This window comes from Bemisia tabaci, chromosome 7 (genome assembly GCF_918797505.1).
Source record: "Bemisia tabaci chromosome 7, PGI_BMITA_v3".
NCBI lineage: Eukaryota > Metazoa > Arthropoda > Insecta > Hemiptera > Aleyrodidae > Bemisia > Bemisia tabaci.
Window position 1 is genome coordinate 6,634,242 of NC_092799.1, and position 24,030 is coordinate 6,658,271.

At 40.8% G+C, this 24,030-nt stretch overlaps 1 protein-coding gene across 2 annotated transcripts in view; it reads left to right on the top strand.

Annotated features, from left to right (window-relative positions):
- Window positions 1-23,283, top strand: part of LOC109032688 (tubulin beta-1 chain) — a 72,902-nt gene extending 49,619 nt beyond the window's left edge. Inside the window, exons 2-8 of one of the 2 annotated variants that reach the window (XM_019044943.2) lie at window positions 905-1,013; window positions 10,130-10,359; window positions 16,843-16,971; window positions 18,720-18,919; window positions 19,554-19,784; window positions 20,329-20,653; window positions 21,423-23,283. In XM_019044943.2, coding sequence (XP_018900488.1) covers window positions 905-1,013; window positions 10,130-10,359; window positions 16,843-16,971; window positions 18,720-18,919; window positions 19,554-19,784; window positions 20,329-20,653; window positions 21,423-21,509 — 1,311 coding nt within the window. In that variant the 3' untranslated portion in view covers window positions 21,510-23,283. Of the gene's footprint in view, window positions 1-904; window positions 1,014-10,114; window positions 10,360-16,842; window positions 16,972-18,719; window positions 18,920-19,553; window positions 19,785-20,328; window positions 20,654-21,422 lie in introns of both variants that reach the window. The other variant, XM_019044941.2, reaches the window with a different exon arrangement.
- The last annotated feature ends 747 nt before the right edge of the window (window positions 23,284-24,030 follow it).

The window sequence follows — 24,030 nt, forward strand, 5'->3', positions numbered from 1 at the left end:
AACTCCATTTATATAAAACTTTGAGGCTCTGAAAGTGGTTCCGTTGGTTTCCTCGTGAAATTTTCTACTAAAAGCACTCCTCACTGAAACAAATCTCGGTGTATTTACTAAGAAAGGGGTAAAATTACCAAGAATTCAGGGTTCTATTTGATCTCAGTTTTTTCTCTGTAAAATTACCATTTATGGAATTGGTAATTTTACCGAGAAATCTCGGTAAAATCATTGAACTTTCTCGGTAATTTTACTGGACCTTGGTAAAAACGCCAATATTTTTTATCGACTGTGGTAGAATTACAGAGATAAAATGGCAAAGTTACCGGGAATTGATTACCAGTAAAAGTGGTATTCTTACCTGAAAAAACAGTAAAAATACCGGTTTTTAGGTAAGTTTACCAGTCTGTCTTGGTAAAATTACTAATAATTGGTAAAAAAAGTGAAATGGTGAAGGTACCAACTGACCTTAGCAAAAACGCCGAGAATTTGTTTTCAGTGTGCACTCCTTGAGATTTAAAGTGTAATGAAATGAACATCAAAATTCGCAGTTTGAGTCAAAAATTTCAAGTCCGACCTCTATAATTGACTTGGTCCACTGTGCGGCGCGGTGCATCGATTCGCGGCTCGATCGGTCAAAATATGCACCGCGATGAATTGACCGCAGAAGACTCCTCCGACGCGGTTGCCTGGGTCAGTGACCAAGGCTCACGCTCGCAGTGACGTCCGAGTGAACTGGGGGGTGGGGGAAAGAACGACGAGGGCTGAACTTGGGTGTTAAAATCTCTTGCGAACTCTGCGCCATCCTGTAATTGATGGCTATTGGCGTTTTCTGGCCGAGAATTTCGAAGAAGTTTAATGTTTCCACAATTTGCAGAGATGTTCTTATTTTTGTACTTTTTATCTGTTCCAGTTTTGGGAAATCATCTCCGAAGAACATGGTATCCACAGTTCTGGAACATATCAAGGAGCATCTGATCTCCAGCTAGAAAGGATAAATGTCTATTACAATGAAGCATCAGGTAAATATTATCATAGTTGGTTACTTTCTTTACGTTCCTAAACATTTAAAAAAAAATTGAGTTAACTTTCACCGCCATTTCTTTTTTTATAATCTCAAAGTATGAATGAATGTTTCTTTGAATTAGCCATTACCCTGTAGCTACCTCCCCCCTTATTCCCTATCTCAATGCGCATGATATTACGATTTTCGATTCTTTCAGCTCCATCTTATGTTTAGTTGAGGCTTGATGAAAACTGCGATGTACTTAATAAAAAAAAGAGATTTAAAGAAATGCACGAGTATTCCACATTTTTGCGGTGTCGGTGACGATGTGCTCTCTGAAAAAATTCCTATCTGGTTTCCTGAAGAATCCAAGTTCCTTCATGTATATGTATTTTAATGTCGTTAATCTGCACAGCATGCCTGATTTTACTTTCACCGATCTTTCTATTTTGTCTCAAACTTTGGAACGTGGGGTCGTTTGCCTGCTTTTTGGGTCATGTCGGTCGGGTTGAAAAAGCGCAGATAGTTTTGCATGCAACGGTAATATTTTTCCACCAAAACACAATCTCTCTTCTTCATTATCTGGATCGAAACTCAACAAAATAACTCCAGGAGTAGATCCTCCTTTCAAGAAATGGCCTTGACATGAAATTATCAAGTTTCGGTGCTTCTCAGTTAAACTCGGTGCAAGAGACACTCAAGGAACTACTATACTTGGCGACTTTTTAAAAGCACTTATCTGCACATGGAAACTAATGGCAGATAAGGTGAGCCGGAAATAGTTGTTCCTTACCGCAAAATGTAGTCCAAGTGCCGTCCAAGTCAGGAATGACATCTACCAGGAGGGAAACTAAATACATTTTTGCAATTTGGACCCACTATTTCTACCCCGCCGCACACAGCAAAAACACCTTATCTTCATTCTACATAGGCTGTCCAAAAAGTACCGAGACTGGTTCCATAACTCAAAAACCAAGATAGCTAGAGGCTTGATCTTGGTCTCATTTGAAAGATAAACTCAATATCTATCGATTGAGACCAAGATCAAAACTTTTGGTTAAGCATTTCAAAAGTTACGACACTGTTTGTAAAAAAAATATCTGGACCCCCTACCGTTTTCAATGACTATTTTCTCTTGTCGAGAACACTCTCTAAATTATTAATGATCAGTGTACGGTTCTGTTGCAACTAATCATCGCAAAACCTAATTGATTTGGAAACACAGTCAAGCCGTCGTCGTCCGACTACGAGTATAAGGGTTCAAAGTCCACGGGGAAAGAATCAACCGTCGGTCAGTCACCCCTAAAAAACCCGGGAAATTTTCGGCAGTTGTTGACAGTTCATAGTGCGTGCGTGGTCTACGCTGCAGATAGTGAGTGATTTTGTTTCTGTGTTCGAAATTGTTGATACCATCATGGAAAGAGATAAAGCAGTGGTATCAAAAATTTCGACCACAGAAACAAAATCACTCACTATCTGCAGCGTAGACCATGCACGCACTGTGAACTGTCAACAACTGCCGAAAATTTCCCGGGTTTTTTAGGGGTGGCTGACCGACGGTTGATTCTTTCCCCGCGGACTTTGTACCCTTATACTCGTAGTCGGACGACGACGGCTTGACAGTGTTTCCAAATCAATTAGGTTTTGCCATGATTAGGTGCAAAAGAACCGTGCACTGATCATTAATAATTTAGAGAGTGTTCTCGGCAAGAGAAAATAGTCATTAAAAACGGTAGGGGGTCCACACTGAAAAAACGAGATTAGGGCTGGGCCCTAGAATTGCTTCACCTCCACCGCCACAGGGGCAGGCCCTGCGTGGGTAAGGCCCAGCCCTACCTGGACAGGGTCTACCTCTTACCAGGTAGGGCTGAACCCTGAAGCAGGTAGATTTGGGCTCTACGCGCGCCGGGCCTGCCCCTATGGCGGTGGAGGTGAAGCAATTTTACCTACCTGGTTAGGGCTGGGACCTTCGGTGCAGGTACCAGCCCTAAACTCGTTTTTTCCGTGCAGATATTTTTTTTACAAACAGTGTCGTAACTTTTGAAATACTTGACCGAAAGTTTTGATCTTGATCTCAATCGATAGATATTGAGTTTATCTTTCAAATGAGACCAAGATCAAGCCTCTAGCTATCTTGGTTTTTGAGTTATGGAACCAGTCTCGGTACTTTTTGGACAGCCTATGTAGATTTGGCACGTTTCTCTCAGAAATACAGTTCTACTGCGATAAAAGCTGCAAAAATCCATACTATGTATGTTCAGAATAACTGTGTCACACCATTGATTGTGAAGTTGTAATGAAAATATCAAGCATGGCGGTAATTAGGTCTTTTCGAGACGGAATACTTAGTCCGGAAAACATTTTCAAAACCTAGACTGGAGTTGCGACGTTTTTACTGGGGATGGCAGCACTCTTATCAAAGCATCTTTTTTTATAGGTAACCTAAAAGCAGGGCCGGATTCACCTACTTGTCGCCCATGAGCCGCCTGTATTTTGCCGCCCCTTCTCATTCGTTTTGAAACTCGAAAAAAACCATCAAGTGAACGTGCCAGCGGAGGAGGGGTGCATAAGACGCATTTACTCGTGTTGAACACATTTCTTGGAAAAGTCCTGTCAACACTACTAGAAAAGTTCACGGAACTTTGCGCGAAAGTTAAGTTTCGTAAACCTATCTCTGTGTGGACAAGGCCTTCCATGTTTGGCGCAAAGTGTGAAGTATTCAGACAGTCTAATAGGCGCTATGCGTTTCACGCCGACCGCTGCTGAACGCACTGTGTTGGACGCAATAAGTGAAGTATTCCGACAGTCTTGTAGGCGCTATGCGTTCCACGCTGACCGCGCACTGTGTTTGGCGCAATGCGTGAGGCATTCATGCATTCTTGTAGGCGCTATCCGTTTCTCGCTGACCGCAATGACCGCACTGTGTTTGATGCACCGCGAGAAGTATTCGTGCAGTCTTGTAGGCGCTAATATGTGTTACATGCCGACTGCCGCGCCGAGGGCTTCTCCTTTTCATCTCAAGTCCTCGTCATCATTTCTCTCTAAGTTGCGACGTTTCAGGCCAAATTGCGTGCGTTTGGTTTCTCTCTTAACTCGACTTATTAAAGGTGCTGTCTCTTGTATCACTGAAAGACGACAAAATTAGAAATTACTATACTCTCAGTAAATGAGAGATTTTGTCGCCTTTTCTCGTTTGTAATTTTTTTTTCTAAATCCGATTTTTTTATACTTACACTTAAAAAAATTGTAAATTTTTGCTGCCCCTTAGATTTGCCGCCATGGGCCGCGGCCCATGTGACCACTTCCTTAATCCGGCCTGCCTAAAAGACAATTTAAATTGTCAAATAAGACAATTAAAGTAGATTTAAATTAAAATGATCAGAGGTTCTGGCATACTCATAAAAACACCACTCTGAATGGGTAACCAATGGCTCTAACGCTGATAAAAAATGAGTAAAAAACGGTAGTTCCGAATTGCAAAATGGACCGCGTTCAGCAGAAAGGAACCAAGCCACACCAGCTCTCGCCAAATTTAACCGGGCATTCCATTTTTTACTAGAGGACGTTTGTGCGGATTCCCGTAAAACTGTCAGGAAATTCGCCTCTTACGATGCAGAAAATTCACGCAGCCGTTTTCGTAAAAAATTAAATTACCCGATTAAATGTGGCAGTAGCTGATACGGCTTGGTTCCTTTTTCCTCAACGCGATCCAAATGTAGTCGAAACATACAGTTACTTTATGATGCATTAGTACACCTCCCACGTGCACACGTTGCCACTCATCCGAGAAGTCCACAAAAAAAAACCACCAAAAAAACCCTCCCGCGATGAATCTTGACGAAGTATCCGTCGCAACCAGTGGCGTGGCGTGCTTTGCGATCTATCGATATTTCCCCATTTGAAGCTGTGGTAAATAATCGATTATTAAGGTGTTCGCTGCGAACACCCTATTTATCGATATTTCTCCATAGGTTTATATGGCCGATCAATCGATATATCGCAAAGCACGCCACGCCACTGTTCGCTAGAGTACCTTTATAGACAGAGTATGGCCATTCGTATCTTTTTACTACAGGAAAACTGTTCCGCTTTTTGATTGGTCAACGAGTTTTTAGGCTTCATGATGCTCTTAGGGCCGTAAATAAACAAACAAGATGGCGACTCTCTGTATCATTGATAAGAGGCTAAATTTGAAAAAAATATCAATTATACGGCAGTAACAATTTAAACTAGCATATCTACGAATAACACACGAAAAACACATGAAAACATTGTTAAATCGCCTTTCACTTTTATCACAGGAGGATGTAAGATGTGCATAACCTCAAACTTCCTTGCTGATAACAGCCATCTTGTTTGTTTATTTACGGCCTTAAGAGCATCGTGTCAGCCTATTCGCTCGCGACCAATGAAAAACCGGAACAGAAATGGCCATACTCTGTCTATAAAGGTACTCTACTGTTCGCAACGTGGTCTTTTTGACCGCGTCCTTGCTCGGATTTTACAATGTTGGAGGCGGGATTTTCGCGGAAGCGCGGCGTGTGTCACGTGACGTCGAGACGGACAGCCGCACAGAGGATCGAGTCGATCAGAGAGGTCGGACACAAAATTTTCGACTAGAACGGCTCATGTTTATTTCGTCACATTTTAAATTTTAAGGGGTGTATCAAGAAGACAATTTTACGAGGAAACCGATAGAATCACTTTCAAAACCTCAAAATTGTATATAAACGGGGTTATAAGCGTTTGAAGTTTCCGGATTTTGTCCGAGCTCTCCTTTTGACTCGGTCCACTGTGCGGCGGAGCGAGGATTGGAAATGGGCCAGGGCTCGGTTTCCAGGGCTGGGACCCGCTCCAGCTCCGTTTTTAGACAGAATCCCGGATCCCGGCGGACAGGACCCGAAAGCCGCGGACACGAGAATCGCGGAAGAGGAGGAGGAAAGACAGAAAAGAGCTCGGAATAAATAGACCGATGACGCGACAAAATTCCACGCCACAGGAGGGCACTGCCGTGATGGTCGAGAGAGCAGTAAAAGTCCGTTTTTCGAAATCGAGTTACCTTCAAAGTCCGCGTAATCTTTTTTTGATGAAATCTTTGAAATTACTAAAACAGCAAAATTTATCTTCACTGGAAAAAAAACACATTGGATCTAGAGTCCAAACTCTTGAAAATACCTATTGACAAGAAAAAGGACTCTTGGTTCGATCAGATTTAAGCTTAGATCAAACGGAAATCCGCTCAAATTAAGAGGCTTGGTTCTTGATTTAAGCTTAAATCTGATTGAATCAAGAGTATTTTTTCTTGTCGATGTTTTTAAGAATCTGGACTCTAGATATACAATGTGTTTTTTTCCAGTGTTCATTGAATGATAACGAGACATATAAGAAAGCCGTAAGTGCGCCGAAAATGACGTAGTTTCAGGCAAAACAGCCGTAAGTGACGTTATTCCTCCAGAGAGCCAATGAAAACAATGCTTTCAAGTAAAATGCCGGCCTCTTCTGCCGATTTCTATTCTGAAAATGTGTTTGTTGTATGTCCGAAACGCACCCTCGAAAGCATGCAGAGGATAGCACTTACGGCTGTCTTGCCTAACACTAGCCTAGCATGAAAATGAAAAATGCCCATTTATGTAATGGAAATAAAATCGGTCGATTTTTAATCATCCAAACGATTTCTAGAGCCCTGGATAGACGATCAAATTCCGAACCAATTCCGATCAAAGTAGACATGCTGATGACTGATGGTCACCATCTACCATCAAATTTTGACGGGCCGCACTATTTTGTTCAAAGTAAGATCAAAATGGAGTGCCACCATTGATCATTTCCTGCCTCAGGAAACATTTCTGCCAAGTTTTCATTTTAAAATTAAGCAAATTAATGAGTTTAAGACTGATGACTCCCGACCTTTTGATGGTAATTGGTTCGGGAATTTGATCGTCTATCGAGACCTTGGGAGTCTTCCGGATGATTAGTGGCAATTTGACGAAAAACGGAGGCTTCTTTCAATAAAATGTTTCGGTCGGACGCTTCTGAGCCCGCTTTCTCAAAACTTCATTTTTGCACTTACTGCTCTCTTGTCACTAAGCAGCCCTCTAGAACTGTCAAATTTTTGTTGCTTACAGAGCAGAGGTGACACCTAAACTTTGGAATCCCTCCTGTGAGCCTTTGCTGACAGAGGCCATGGGAGCTCTCCGGGTGGATGGAAGCTGGAGCGGGCAGCGTTGACTAAACTTAGCCGGCTTATAAATAGTGTCAAGGCGTGAGCCTGTGCCCCGATGCGCGTCGCGACGCTGCGCTGGACGTGGACTCCTCGAGGGCTTAATGAGACGCAGGGATAACTCCGACGCCCCAAGACGGGGACAAAACGCGCCACGTCACCGACTATAGCGCCGCGCCGCCGCACAGTAGATCCAGTCAATAGGAAATGTCTCACAAAATTTGGAAACTTTAAAAGCTTATAACTCCGTTTGTACAAAACTTTGAGGTTCCAGAAGTGTGCTCAACGGCTCAGGGCCGGATTTACCTACTTGCCGCCCATGGGCCGCCTGTATTTTGCCGCCCCCTTCACATTCGTTTTGAAACATCAATAAAAACCATCAAGTGAACGTGCCAGCGGGGGAAGGATGCAGAAGACGCGTTTACTTGTGTTGGACACATTTTTTGGGAAAGCCCTGTCAACACTACTAGCAAAATTTCACGGAACTTTGCGCGAAAGCTAAGTTTCGTAAATCTATCTCTGTGTGGACAAGGCCTTCCATGTTTGGCGCAAAGCGTGAAGTATTCAGACAGTCTTGTAGGCGCTATGCGCATGTCTTTTTTGTCTGTAGCTTTCACTGGGAAAAAGAACACATTGGATCTAGAGCCCAGACTCTTGAAAACATTGACAAGAAAAAATACTCTTGATTCAATCGGATTTTCGCTTGAATCAAAACAAAATCCGCTTATATTAAGAGGCTTTGTTCTTATTTTAAGCTCGAAATCAAGAGTACTTTTTTCCAGTGTTGTCTATAATATTCAACAGTCTAGCCCACTGGACCCTTCAATTACCGATCGAGCACAGATCATAACCCCTCCTTGGTCATTTTCTCGGAATCGTGGTGGATATCGCGAGGGTTCCTCGCTCCCCGCGTGGGCGATTTCTTGCCGCTGCAGCGCGGGCCCTTGGATCCTCTCATTAATCTAATTAAACCGGGGCCGTCTCGTCCAAGCAGCAGCCGCCGCCGAGACCGCGAACGGCGAGCCCGCGACAAAGAAATCAATTAAGCCCTATTTGCGACGGCGGACCCTCTCCGATACGTCTTGGAGCGCCGAGCGTCTCCGTTGCATTCGCATTCGCAATTCGCAATTCGCGGCGAATGAACTCGCGGCTCGTAATTCGCGATCGCATTGTCACGGACAAGGCCGCCGCCAGCTCAAGGCATCGCGACGCCGTGTCTGGACCAGGATTGTACGGGTCAAATGAAAAACATGAAATATGAAAATTTCCGTGAAATACTTCATGAAATTTCACAAAATTGTGAAAAATATGATGATATGATCCATATTTTCAGGGGCTGGGTATGCAACACGCACTAAATAACACCAAAAAGCAAAAACCAGTCGCTTAAGACGTGGATCTAAAAATCCATCTTAAAAAAGAATCAGACAAGAACCTGAAAAAAGAAGAAAGAACGAGTATCAACACAGCCGACGACAAGGAAGACGTATTCGGGCCTCTTTTTTAACTTTTCTCCCAAATCTGAACGACACCTCATTGGCAGCATACAGCAGGGCATTGAAAGCTCACGCTTCGCGTCATCGCGCCTTCAATTTTTCAGATGCAGCACGGACGTTCATCAAGTACGAATAGTTGTATCTCTGCGCCGTCGTTAACGCGCATCCTTTCCCTCCCTCTATTTCCATGTTGTGTTTGTTTCCGTTTGTCTTATTTGTAATGTTGCTTCAAACTAGAGCAGGGCATTGCGAGTTCACGACTCACGCCATCGCGTCTTACATTTTTCATATGCAATCCATCTTGCGAGAATAGTTGTATCGCGTTTACACTTTGGATGTATCTTCCTTTGGAATTTCGAAATAAATTAAGGTTAAGTTTGCTTGACCTATAACTGACTTTAAAGACCTCTTAAGAGACCTTTAAACATATTTCTTCCTTTTCAAAATGACTATTGATTTGGACATATCCTAGCATATGTCGGGCAAACTTAACCTTAATTTATTTCGAAATTCAAGAAGAGATATCCAAAGTGTAAACGCGATGCGACTATTCTCGCAAGATGTATTGCATATGAAAAATGTAAGACGCGATGGCGTGAGTCGTGAATTCGCAATGTCCTGCTCTAGTTTAAAGCAACATTACAAATAAGACAAACGGAAACAAACACAACATGGAAATAGAGGGAGGGCAAGGATGCGCGTTAACGACGGCGCAGAGATACAACTATTCGTACTTGATGGACGTCCGTGCTGCATCCGAAAAATTGAAGGCGCGATGACGCGAAGCGTGAGCTGTCAATGCCCTGCTGTATGCTGCCAATGAGGTGTCGCTCAGATTCGGGAGAAAAGTTAAAAAAGAGGCCCGAATACGTCTTCCTTGTCGTCGGTTTTGCGTTGATACTCGTTCTTTCTTCTTTTTTCAGGTTCTTGTCTGATTCTTTTTTAGGATGGATTTTTAGACCCACGTCTTAAGCTCGTGTAAACCGCAGCTTTGACGCGGTTCTTATGGAAATAATGGTGCTTGAGTGCGTCTGGTGGCTTTAATTTTTTATGTTTTTTTTAATTTTAGCATGTTTGTGAGCACTGAGCATGAGTTGACAGTGCTAATATGTGTTTTGATTTCGGGTCTCTTAGTTGTCAGATGCCATGCACGGAGAGGCTGATTGATATAATGTAGTATTTTCTTTTAATGTGGGATTCCCTTCAAATCGTAGGATAGGCAAGAAGCCACACCTGAAACCACAAATAGTTGTAGAATCATATGTCCTTGTTCGAGCTGTTATTTTGTGTATCTCCATGTTCCATTCGTGTTTTCACGTTCATATTTCATGTTGTTCATGTTTGTGAGCATGGGTTGACGGTTCTGTATGTGTGTTTGATTCCGGTTTACTTATTTGTCAGGTGCTATGCATTCAGGTGGCGGGAAGTACGTTCCCCGAGCGGTGCTCCTGGACTTGGAGCCGGGTACGATGGACTCTGTGCGCTCCGGCGAGTACGGTCGGCTTTTCCGTCCGGACAACTTCGTCTTCGGCCAATCCGGAGCCGGGAACAACTGGGCCAAGGGTCACTACACCGAGGGTGCCGAACTCGTCGACGCTGTCCTCGACGTCGTCCGCAAGGAGTCCGAGAACTGCGATTGCTTGCAGGTACGTTAACTTTACACCAAGCACTCGAAAAAACAAAAAACAAAAAACAAAAAACAAAAAAAAAAAAAAAACATTGGATCTAGAGTCCAGACTCTTAAAAACATTGACAAGAAAAAGTACTCTTGATTCGATCAGAATCTAGCTCAAATGGACGTATTTATACTAAAAGGAACTATGTCGCACACAACCCCTATGTACACAGTTCCTTTTAGCATAAATACGTTCAAATCAAGAACCATGCCTCTTAATTTAAGCGGATTTCGTTTGGATTCAAGCGAAAATCCGATCGAATCAAGAGTATTTTTTCTTGTCAATGTTTTCAGAAGTCTAGACTCTAGATATAATGTGTTTTATTTTTTCCGGTGAGTTACATCTAAAGTTTAACTGGTATACTGCCGCCCTGAGCAAAAAGGCCATATGAACTTTTAGACGTTGCCCAATCTTCCCTAATAAAATATTTGTTTTGGAAGAAAGTCATGTATATTTATCCTTGAAATTTTCAGATATCATAAATTAAAATGCGAAAAAATTTACAACGTCATCGTGAAGAGTATCGTAACTTACGGGAGTGAGGTTCGGCAACTCAAAAAAAGGACTGAAGACATGCTTCGGGCAACTGAGATGGACTTTTGGCGGCGGTCTGCTGGCATCTCAAGAAGAGAGCGTATCCACAATGTAAAATGCGAACAAAATTGTCCGAAAAAGTGGAAGAAAAATATTCAGAAATTTCCCGGTAAAATTGGTTTTTACCGGAGGAAATGTCGCAACGCCTGAAGGCCCGAACAACGTTTTTCCTTAGCACGGCAGCATAGGTCATTCCAGTCAAATCGACGATAATGTTTTAAAATTTAACTCGACCGTTTTGGATTTTGATGGAATTTCGTGAATTAATTGACGTACTTCCCAAGTAGCGTAACGAAAATATTGAAATTAAATTGCAATTTGATTTCGATATTTAATTTTTTTACCGTCAAATTTCATTTTGCAATATTTTAACATCATTCAGTTTTAAACAATCAACAAAATTGGCTCCACGTGTCAAAAAGATAGGCAATATGCAATGCAATGAAAAATTGCAACTTATTTCAATTTTATTGCAATAAGTTTCAATAAATGAAGTCCCTTCAGATATGAGCTAGGCAACGCACACAACACTCAGTGGAATTGCAATATTTTACAATGTAATTGCTACTTATTGAAATCTATGCTATTTGAGAAAGAGACTATCAATCAAAAGATCAAATTAAGAGCTGTAAAGTGAGCTGAAGATGAGGTCTGTAGCTGCCGTAGAGTCGGAAATATGTTGTTTTAAAGATTTGCGCCTCTGAATCTCTTTCCACAGATCCGGTCACAAATCGTCGCCCTCCCGACAAAAAGCGTAACTACACCTCGCGATGAACCCTGTTGTCCATTTAACCCAAGTGCTCTCCCAGGTTCATCTTTTAGTATAGTTAAGTGGCGAGGCGTGAATGATCGATTATCGATATTTTCCCATTTGAAGTCATGGTAAAGAATCGATTATTAAGGTGTTTCTTGCGAACATCCTGTTTATCGATCCTTTTCCATAGGTTTAAATGACAGATCAATCGATATATCGCAAAACACGCCACGCCACTGGTGTAGTTACGCTCTTGTGTCAGTCAAGCGACAAAATGAACCATGAGACAGATCTTAAGATTAAAGTACAACAGGATGAGATTTCTCGTCAAAATTTCCCAAAATGTAGCGTTTAGAGAAATCGTATTTTCTGTAGCTGAAGTACGAGATTCAAGAGTCAAAATTTTATTCTGCGATCCGCACGACCGACCAAATCTATGCTTTAAAATAGCAAAAATTAGCCACACTGAGGAGGGTCCATGGTGGGTTATGGTCAGGTCATTGTACCCGTAAATCTTTCGACTTCCGCACTATGACACATTGAAGAAGAAACAGCCGCGACGTGAGTAACTCAACCTCCAAAAAGGTCTATGAACTCCGCCCAAGAGGCTGAAATATTATTGAGTGAAATTTTAAATAGCCCTTGTTGAATTCTGAATCATTTTGTTAGTTTGTTCCCCCACCCCCCCCCCCCCCCATCAAAATAATTCTTCCCTATACACGGTGCATCTTTTATTGAAGTTTTATATTACGTAGGCATCTCGTCATTTACTATAGACGAAAGAACGTAACTTCATTCCATCCTTGCCAAATTTCTATTCACAATTGTTAATTTCACTCTATAACTATTGGGCAGTTTTCATGGAAAACTTCACAGGTTTTCACACGGCGTAACTTCTGTAAAAAATGAGCAATGCAATTTGTGATATCAGTTTTCGTTTAAACAAAATCGTGCGAGTAGATCTTGCAGCTTTGAAATGTAATCGCGTTCCTTCAAGGCCTGGGCGACGACAGTATCAAGAATTATATTCGGCCGAGAGTGCATTAACAGCCTTTACGACGGTAGTAATCTGGAAACCCAAGAAAACTTCGGTGTTTATTACGACTTACTTAACATAAACGTAACATGCAGGGTTTAACATTAAAGTGAGTATGATTATGACCGATAAAAGGTAAATCCGCTTTCAGAGCAAAGCGCTCCATGCCGTTCTCTGTCCACATCAAACTCATAAAATCTCCCAGGAATATAGTTGATATTTTATGAGAACTGAAATGGTGACTAAGAAAAACAGTGGAAAATGCATGGCAAACCAGACCACACAGCGACTGCGCCTCACAGTGGATCGAGTCAATTAGAGAGGTCGAAAATGAAATTTTTGACTAAAACTGCAAATTTTGATGTTTACTTTGTCACATTTTAAATTTCAAGGGGTGCTAACAGTAGAAAATTCTACGAGGAAACCGATGACTTTTAGAACCTTAAAGGTTTGTATGAACGAAGTTAAAAACGTTCACAGTTTCCAAATTTTGTTCGAACTCTCCTATTGACTCGATTCACTGTGCGCCGGTCGCGGATCCCAAAAATCCTGAATCCAGTCATGAATCAAGCTCAAATCGCTTATTAAAAAAATGCTCTGTTTGATCAACATGAATTCTTGATACAAAGAACTATCGGAATTTCGGAGGAATTTCTCGGTAAGACACAAATCTCCGCGATTCAAACGGCATTTCTGCATGTTCTCCCAAAATGACTCCTAGAACAGAATTTCCGTCGTGGCATACATATTCAACTAAAAGGAATATTTTCCTCAGTGCAGATCTCGTGTTGTCAGTCTTTTTAATACTAATTAAATATAAAAAAATTAAAAAAAAAAATCAGACCGCTATTTTTTTAGCTTAACCCAGTTCATATACAAATGTAAATATAATTTCTGCTCAACACTCTCCATGCAAGATGTGGAGGGATGGATCATAAAAATTGCAACACATCGCCATCTCCGTTGGAATTTGTCAACGACGACGCCCAACGTAACACTCCCTTCCCCCGAATTAAAAAAATGAAATGCCAAATGAAAATAGCCGCAGAAATGTGACACCCGGAGACGATTCGAGAATTTCAGAAGAGGTGACATACAATCCGCCGAATAAACACCCTCGGATCACCGGAGACAAAGAAGAGAACAAGAAGAGACGAAGGATGAGATCGCGAAACTCAAGAAAATCGTCGCTCCTGAAACGTAAGAACGTATCTCCATCTACCTATGAACCCCAGAATTCATGGGGTTATACGGAGAACAGGGTTCATGTTGAAATTGAGATACGCATTTTTGTCGGAGGAGCGACGAATCGACGGGGAAGAATGGCCTTATAAATAACTATACTTCCGTAATTACCCGGGCTTGAGCTAATATTGCGGGGGTCAGTGACCCCCGGGGCTCGATGGTAGGGGGGGGGGGGGGGGTCGGCCGGGCCGAAAACTATTTCGGAGAAACGGCGGCGCCGCAGCCCCGCGGAATTCACTTTTACTCGGCGCTGAGTAGAAACGACGGTTCTGCGATGGATTTCCGTGGGAGTTGGGGGGTTTTCGCCCGGCGGAACGGGGTGTTGCTAGACGCATCGCCGGGTCGGGCGCTATTATTTTATGACCCGGAGATTATTTCAATTAAAAAACTGTGCTCCACCGCGCTCGCATCCGCACGCAAGCGCACTCGATCCGTCAGGTGAGACTGCAAGCGACGTTGCTAGACTGTGCCGGTTTTCTGATTGATGTGTGCAATATGGTTAGGTGTCGATGCAGTGTTCGAAACTCACCTTTGAGTTTTAGGAGCCATGTGGCGCATCAAGGTCGATTTTTAGGCGCCGTTGAAGATTTTTTAAAGGCCAAATTGACTTTTTGCCTATATATTACGGCGCATTCAGTGAAAATTCAGACGCAAGACGTTTCCGTAACAGAACTAGTAAGTAGCTGTAACTTGGGGAAGACAAAAGCGTTAAGAATGAAATCGTGAAGAATAGAAAAAGCTTTCACTTGTAGTGCCGAAAATTCTGAGTTTTTTTTAATGCAAATGGATTTGTTTTTCTTTCTTTATGTGACTTCCTATGAAAATCCAGATTTTTAGAGGGCAACTTTTAGGGGCCACGTTGGCGCAGAACCTACATCTTTTAGGCGCCATGGTTGATCTTTTAGACATATTCGGCGCGTTGGCGCCTGTGAGTTTCGAACACTGTGTCGATGGCCGAAGTGCGAATACCCGCGTATCTCCACGTGAAAAGTTGCAGACTTCCTGTCGTTGCATTCCAGGGACCGAATTTTGTCGGTCCTCCCACCGTACTTAAATATACTTATGCCTTATACTTATCACACGCTGAATTTAGCAGCTGAATGTGGAAGTCAACAGTCATCGCCCAACGGCTGAAATTTCGTAAATCCGAGTCATTTTCATCCAGATGTGTATCAAATCCACTCGAATAGTTCAGACAAATCCAACATTAGTCCGATGGTTGCTGAGAATCGTTGCTGAATTTTGCGCGTCACGCGCAAAATTCAGGCATCTGGGTGATGACTTCCACATTCAAGCCACATTCAGCGTGTGATTGCGGCATTAGGACAGGCCTCGACTGCACTTAAGTCTGGCTTAGCGCTTCTGATTGGCCGGTGGTGCGGTTTGAACTCATCGATGGATGTTGCACTCCGTGTGAAAAAGCCGACAAAATTCGGCCCCAGGCGTATGCTGCTAGAACTTATGACTCCTAGAATTTAATATATCGATTGTGGTATATAAATAATAAGTGACTTCGGAACCGGATTTTAGCAGCGCGACGTGGTGGAATTTTTTCGGAACTACAGCTGAAGATCCCCCTTAATAAGGATCGGAGGATGTTTCCGGTGAGTCCTGACAACGAAGTACAGGCATGAATTCCACGAGCGCAATCATTCTTCATGATCTCATTGCCCCCGATTCGGTGACCGGACCGGGAGCCGGACTTGATATCTAATCGCCTGCGTCTGCCTCACCTATTTTCGCCGTTTTCCACGGCCTTGGGCGCCTGTCGAGACCCAAGGCCGCTCTGGTCGCTGACCCCCTTCATCAGCTATCTAACTCATGCTCTGCCGCACAGAGGATCGAGTTGATAGGAGTGGTCGAACAAAATTTGGAATCTTTAAACGCTTATAACTCCGTGAATACAAATAATTTTGAGGTTTTAAAAGTGTCTCTGTTCATTTCCTCGTATTTTCATCCAGGAACACCCCTTGAAGTTTGATATTGTAACGAAATGAACATGAAAATTGAATCATTTAGTTCGAAAACACACCAACTCGGGTTTTTTTCGATTTTCACTTTTTTACGGTTTAGTAGCACTTATGGACAGGAGCATCTGCACGCAAAAGGAAATTTCAAAATTGCAATCGGAAGAGCTCGAAACAGCGACGGGAAAAGGAAAAAATCGAAGTATTTCATCGAAAATACCAATGTAAGGCCATTTCAAGGGAAACGGGTGACCATCCGATTTTGCGGTTTTCTTTTTTCGGTTCAGTATACCTTGCACCAACAAGTTATATAACTATTCAAGCGCTATTCAGGTCCAAAAATATAAATTTTTCTGGCAGACTATGAAAAATCAGTATCTGAAAGTCGGTGAGAACGAAAACACACCAACTCGGAAATTTTTAAACGCTTAATTCTCTGTCATAGAACATGGTGTATCGATTTCAACTTGGTGCTATACGAAGTCTCTAAGTACTTTGTCCTTTGGCACCAAAAAGGTTTTTCTTAAACTAACTTCTTTGCCCGCTGCGCAGCTTTAGGTGTTTCCTGAACAATTTTTTTTTCCCGAGTTGGTGTGTTTTCGAACTCACTGATTCAATTTGCAGTTTCATTCAAACATTGCATGTCCGACCTCTCCGATTGGCTCGATCCACCGTGTGCCGTCCAAAGCAAAACCCTCGCTACTAAAGGACTTCCTAAGGAAAGAAATTTGTTTGGAATGACTAAAAGGAAGGCCCTTCGACAAGAAGTTGTCTCAAGAACAACTACGAAACGACCCTTAATGACAGATTTTGAAAACAATGCGAATCGATGATAATTTTTTTTTTTCAACTTTCAGGGATTCCAGCTGACTCATTCTTTGGGTGGCGGCACTGGTTCCGGCCTAGGGACGCTCCTAATTTCCAAAATCCGGGAAGAGTATCCCGACAGGATCATGAACACGTACTCAGTTATGCCCTCGCCAAAAGTAAGTTTTCAAAAGTGTTAATTCGATTTTTTTGCAACTTTGTAATTTTGAAAATTTGCATCGTCGTATGATAAGAGACTTGACTCAGTTTTACCACGGATGCATCTCCTAACTGACTGGAAGAACCACCACAGCACGGATGCAAGGAGAGGAGGAAAGCGAGAACCCTCGCATACTATGCGTACACAGCTTGTTCGTGTATGTATTGTTGCATACTCCATATTTGAAGGAGTTTTATGTTGTTGAGTAAAAAGATGTTTCAACTTTGCTGAGCTGCTATGTTTAGGATGAACACCGCATAAGCCATCAGACGTTGCCAAATTTTCGCCGATAAACTTTTTATTTTCGAGGAGAATAAGAATATTTTCTCTGGACATTGTCAGATAATTCAGACTTGACTTTGAATACATTTTTTGAAAAATTCAAGGAAAAATATTAACAGATTTCCCTCGAAATTCGTATTTTATCCAAGGAAATTCGGCAACGTCTAAAAGCTTATAGGGCATTTTTCCTTGGCACGGCAGTGAGAAAGTCTCAACTACTTGGCCTTACAATTGGTATTATTTACTACGAAGTCTTGTTTTTATTTTGATAACTTGGACCAGGGTCGGACTGGCTCGCATCTGAGGGCGTAGATCCTTGGCTGGTTGAAGGGGCGGAACGTGATATTTCCTGGTAGAGCATCCCTTACGCGGAGAGGGGGTTCAGAAAAGTTTGGCAAAGCAGCACAAGTTTACGCTATTTTTAGGTTCAAAGTTTATTAATCGTACAGAGTAAAAATTGTGAAATTGAACGTATGGAAGTAACCGACAGACTTCTGAAATTAAGGAAAACATAATAAAAAATTATGGCCACTAGACGCGTCCAAGCACCATTATTTCAGAGAGAACCGAGCCAGCGCTACGGCTTACACAAGCTTAAGACGAGGGTCTGCAAATCCACCCTAAAAAAAATCAGACAAGAACCTGAAAAAAGAAGAGAGAACGAGTATCAACACAGCCGAAGGTAGGAGAGATGTGTCCGGGCCTCTTTTGTAACTTCTCTCCCGAATCGGAGCGACACCTCATTGGCAGCATATAGCAGAGCATTGAGAGCTCACGCTTCGCGTCATTGCGCCTTCAATTTTTCAGATACAGCACGGACGTCCATCAAGTACGAATAGTGGTATCACTGCGCCGTCGGTAACGCGCATCCTTTCCCTCGCTTTATTTCCATGTTTTGCTTGTTTCAATAGTTATGGTGTGTCCAAATCAATAGTCCTTTTGAAAAGGAAGACATTTGTTTAAAGGTCTCTCAAGAGGTCTATAAAGGGTGCGTACGTCTAAAAATCGGATCTACTATCGCTTCTAAGGGAGTTACACATAGCGAATGAAGGAGGGGGATGATAAAGCGCTTGTACGTCAATAAAAAGTAAAATTTCAGAGGAAATTGTTCACGCTTTAGAAAGTAATTCTTAGACCTCGGTTCGACACTATCATGCGTAAAAGCACCTTTCTTTACTCCTAACTCTCTCTTCTTCCGTTCATTTATGAAATTTTCCATATATATTCTCGGTCGTAATTGTTTTCTCTTCTTATTTCGCTTTATGTCAGAGGGGCGCTTTTCCGGCGCGCCAAGGGGGCGTATCTGCCAATGGCAGATTGGTCTTATGGCCAGTCCGAGCCTGACTTAGACATCCAAGGGATATTTTTTTTTGTCATGAGAGATAAATTAAAATATTTCTTTTTCTCCCCTCAAATAATGCTCAGGTCTCGGACACCGTTGTGGAGCCGTACAATGCAACCTTATCTATCCACCAGCTGCTGGAGAACACAGATGAAACCTACTGCATCGATAATGAGGCTTTGTACGATATCTGTTTCCGCACTCTGAAACTTCAAACTCCTGCTTACGGAGATCTGAACCACCTCGTCTCTCTTACCATGTCTGGGGTCACCACATGCTTGAGGTATAAGATTTTACTATGCTTTTTGGAAATGATGAGTACGTTCTTAAATTGCTACTATTACTGCTTATAAAATTGGTTTTGCTCGATCACTATTAAAAATCGAAAGGATGAAAAGAAAAACAAATTCAGTTGTTACATTAGAATCTTTGAATGTAACACACACATTATGGTGTCAATACTTACCGAGTGTAAAGCCAAAGATGTGAAACAATGAAAGCCTGATGAGAATACATCAAATAGACATCATCCTCAAAAGTACACAATTGAAAGTTGTAAATTGAAACTTTTTTTGTGCTTTTACACTAAAATTCACACTTCAGGGTAACAAACAGAAAGAGCTCCAAGCCAAGTTTAGACACTCAGAGTGTAAAAAATTTACAAATAGCTCATGCAAAATTTTTATGGTCCGTTTAAAGATCTCTAATTCTCTATATATTGGAAATTTTAACAAGTTGAGGATGTTTCTGACTATAAACATTGATCCACCAAAGACTACACCGTAGATTTTTACAGCAGGGAACCTTAAACACTGGATTTGGGCCCTCTAAGTCCCACAGTAAACACAAATATAGGCTGATGTTTGAAAAAGTCAAGGTCTTTAATGGTAATTTTATCCTTAAAATGATGTTTCTAGGTTCCCTGGTCAACTCAACGCTGACTTGAGGAAACTGGCAGTGAACATGGTTCCATTCCCACGACTTCACTTCTTTATGCCTGGATTTGCACCTTTGACTTCAAGAGACAGCTCACAATACAGAGCTTTGACAGTTCCTGAACTGACTCAGCAGATGTTTGACACCAAAAATATGATGGTTGCGTGTGACCCTCGACATGGACGTTATTTGACAGTTGCTGCCATTTTCAGGTCAGTGTACCGTCAAATCTGTTGATTTATGACAGCAGGCTTACAATAAAAAATGTTTCATTAGTTGAAAAAATTGTGGGTACATTTAGGACCAGCCAGCAATAAAGGAAACATGTTCCACAAAATACCTACTTAAAATTACCAGAGCACAAGAGAGTATTCTACAAACATTTTGGGACTAAAGTCAAGATGGCAAGGACAAGAATGTCAATTCAGGTCAGCGTTATGATGGTTTGAAGTTTGCAGTTCAAAAAAAGTAATTCCAAGAACAGCTTTTTAAAATTCTGATCAACCATGTTAAGGATGCAAAATTATTCAGACAATTTTACAACTCGACTTTTGGGACAGAACACTGTTCCCGATGTCAAGTTTCTTTAATTTTTTTAAAAAAAAAAAAAAAAAAAAAACAGTCGAACTTTTGATTTCCGTTTTGCATCTAACCATACGGCTTAATATCTTACTTCGTGGGAAAGTTACCACAACTAGTATTATCGATGGAGGATTTTGAGAATTTACTAACTCCGTTTTAAATATGTCCTTTCAGAGGTAGGATGTCCATGAAGGAAGTCGATGAACAAATGATGAATGTACAGAACAAGAACTCAGCTTACTTTGTCGAATGGATCCCAAACAATGTCAAAACCGCCGTTTGTGATATCCCACCATGCGGCCTGAAAATGTCTTCAACATTCATCGGAAACACGACAGCGATCCAGGAACTATTCAAGCGAATCAATGAACAGTTCAGTGCCATGTTTAGACGGAAGGCTTTCTTACATTGGTACACTGGTGAGGGTATGGATGAGATGGAATTCACAGAAGCTGACTCCAATTTGAACGATTTAGTTTCTGAATACCAGCAGTATCAAGTAAGACTCACTTTCTCATTATTTTTTGCAAAAGATGGTTTAAAGACAACGGCACTGATTTAAAAAAGGGGTTTTTTTTTTTTTTTGAGTGGGAGGAAAGAGAAAAATGACTCCAAAATTCCAGGGGGTTTTTTTACACGTTAGCAAAAGCTAAACATTGAAATGCGAATAATTCATAAAATGAGCTTAACAAGACCTCTTAGAGTACTAATAAAATAAGCAACAAGTTTCTGCAAACCGTATTCTAATCAATAGCCTGACAAAATTATTAGGAGCGCCTTGCTTCTAGGGAAATCGCTTCTGATCATGGAATCAAAGGGTCTATTCTTAACAATTTTTACTATCTCTGCTTTCACAGTCAGTTAAGCCTTGCAATATCATGATAGTAACTGCAATTTGGTTTTTCAAAATCCACTCAAATTTTTATTAATCACAACTATTTAACATATTCTCCACACGGTCTCTGATTATATACATTGAAAAAAGTTTCTTTATAAAGTTTGTGCATCCAGGTTGCTTTCTAGACCAGTTCCTGTCTTTGTATGATAATTATGTCTCCTCTAATTGAACCTCCTAGGTAAATGCTGTTAGTTTTCATTATTCCTCCTTCATTAGCGGAAACTTCAGCCATTTTCCCTTTTACAACCGGAATAATACTCCAGATATAAAACCCGTAATGAAACATATTTGAAAACTATTTTTCATCGATTAAATTGTGAATATTCTTGAAGATGTCCTCTAAACCAACGACTCATTATTGTGTTTGTAGGAGGCTGCGGCAGATGAGGAATACATTGACGAAGAACACGAAGAGCGGGAAGAGTACGATCCTAACGATTCAACGATGATGGCGTGAGTTCAAAAGGTGTAATAAATGTGGCTGTCATGATGACCATTGAACTGAAATGTGACTGTTGGTTCCGAAATTAATCAGCAAGGAAGTCAAAAGACAAAGACAAGGTTCAACCCGGGAGAATGATCAGGCTGCGTCTATTCTTCAACGACTAAAACCTCACATAGTTTGGAAGAGTCTTTTCAAAATCAAAGTCAGAAAGAATCTTAAATACAATATATATTGTGCAGGCCTCTGCAGGTACATAGTTGTATTGGCAGCACCGAAGAGAAACACCTTCAAAATTGTTTACAGTTATGCTGTGTTCAAAACTTAGTACATGTTTCTAGCTACACGATAAATTTGTTGCCACGAGCAAGCTTAGGACAATTTTAGATTTGCTATTTCCATCAATTGTTTTCGCTCCAGATTCCTATTTCAACCTTGAAAACGTCTAACTATGATTCAACTGTCTTTGACTTTTTGCTGATTAACAAGGCTAAAACCTAAAATCCAAAGATTATTATTACTTGCATGAAACGATGCAGTCTTATGCACTTAGAAAAATATATTTTTGCAAAGATAGACGATAAAGAATTACAAAATGAATGTAAAAAAATCAAATTTCGAACTATAACTGTGAAATGCTGACTTTTTTGGGACGCCTTTTTCCCCTCTCACTTTCTGCCTAGGTTTTTCCCATCGTTTTGAGTTTATTTTTGTTTCTTTCGGTTCCCTTTGCAAAGATGACTAATTTTTTGAGTAATTTACAAAGAACTAAATGACCCTTATCATGATTGATACGAAGTCACGAAGAGTGCCTTACTTAAGTATACTTTATCTCTTATTTTCCTCTGTAATTTTTTGTTAATTTGTAAGTGTCTATTAGATTTAAGTTTATACCGTACATTTATTTTAAGCTCTCCGTCTCTGTTGCCACGTACAAGATTATTTAATTATTAACTTTAAAGTTGGGAAGAGACAATCATTTGAATAAAAAAAAAATTAAGTGTTTGAATTTGTAAAAAGCGATTGATATGCTAAAAACTCAAGCGAACAAGACTTTAGACCTTTATACAGGATGCATTTATATTTTATGTTACATGTTTCCTCGTCCAAGTTTTGCTCTGAGAACACTTCGCCGAGGTAGAAAACTGTTAACTAAACTGATTGGAGCTTCATTTCATTTCAGAGCTGATGTATGGAATTATTATCCCTTGAATACTGTCACCAGAGCAAAATTCTGATAAGAATACATATAACATAATGCATATTTTCAAGCTCTGTCTAGTGGTTCACCGGAAGATTTAAGTTCAGCAGAACTACCTTCAATGTTGACTCTTTAATTATAAATATTTAATAGGCTGTTAAGTATACCTTGGAACTTTTGACAGATTTTTTTTTTTTTTTTTACTTTTATTTTCAACGAATAATGAAAATCCCATGAGTGGTTCTATGCCAGAAAATACCTAAGAGCTAATTCGAAGAAGAAATCGAAAAGAATGTTACCATCAAATGACAAACTTCAACTTGGGAGAAAGTACCCTCTTAATTGAGCTCAATGATAGTTATAATTTTTTCTGCTGAAAAATTTGTCATTTTCAAAATCAACCATGATGCAATCTTACTTGTGGGATACCTTTTGCTTACAATTAGAGATACTTTTTAGTTTCAGTTTCTTATATTGTTAAGATATTTATTTTCTACTTTCATACTTTCATAACAGACGTTAGTTTAGAGGTATTCAATGTTTTGAATAGCATTCAATTGTCACAAAATAAACAGTTTTTTCTTGAAATGTCAGAGTATTTTTTTCAAAACATAGCCCATCAGGTTTGAGGACATTTTTGAATCTTAAAAAAATCAGGATCTTCAAGGTGGTTCTTCAGCACTTAAGAGAGCAGTTGAACAGTCGATTGATAAGTTGGTTATTTCCAAATTTTAGGACATTTCTTGAGAATTTTTGAGTATCACATCACACTAAAACGTCAGACACTATTGCACAAAATTTGACTGAGAGACACTTTAAAATTACTCCAAATTGAGAGGCAGAGCGATCTGTGATATTCCCTCGGACTATACTTTTGGCATCATTACACAGCGTTTCTTGGTCGAATTTTGTTGGCATATACCTGACGCACTACAGCGTGATATGATATATCTGTCAACTCTCAAGAAATATCCTAAAATTCAGACATTATCGACTGATCTATGACTGACTCGTCACTCTCTAAATTGCTGAGGAACTATCTTAATAATGTGTAGTCGAGGCTTTATCTTCAGCTAGTTGCTGCCCAGGTGTGAATTGAAGGCTGTATGTATACTGTGCTGTCTGCGAAATTTCTACTAAGTATCTACAAGAATCGGTGTAGTAGCCAAAATTGCTCTGTTGAGGACGTTATTTTTTTTGTTACATTACCTAGGATTTTCGCCTTGTGAGAGAGCAATTTATTACCTTTAGGTAGCCTTATTAAAGGCCAAGGGACAAATTTGTGGACTTAGCGTCCGCTGAAAATCGAGTGTATGCAACCTAAAATCAGAAGGC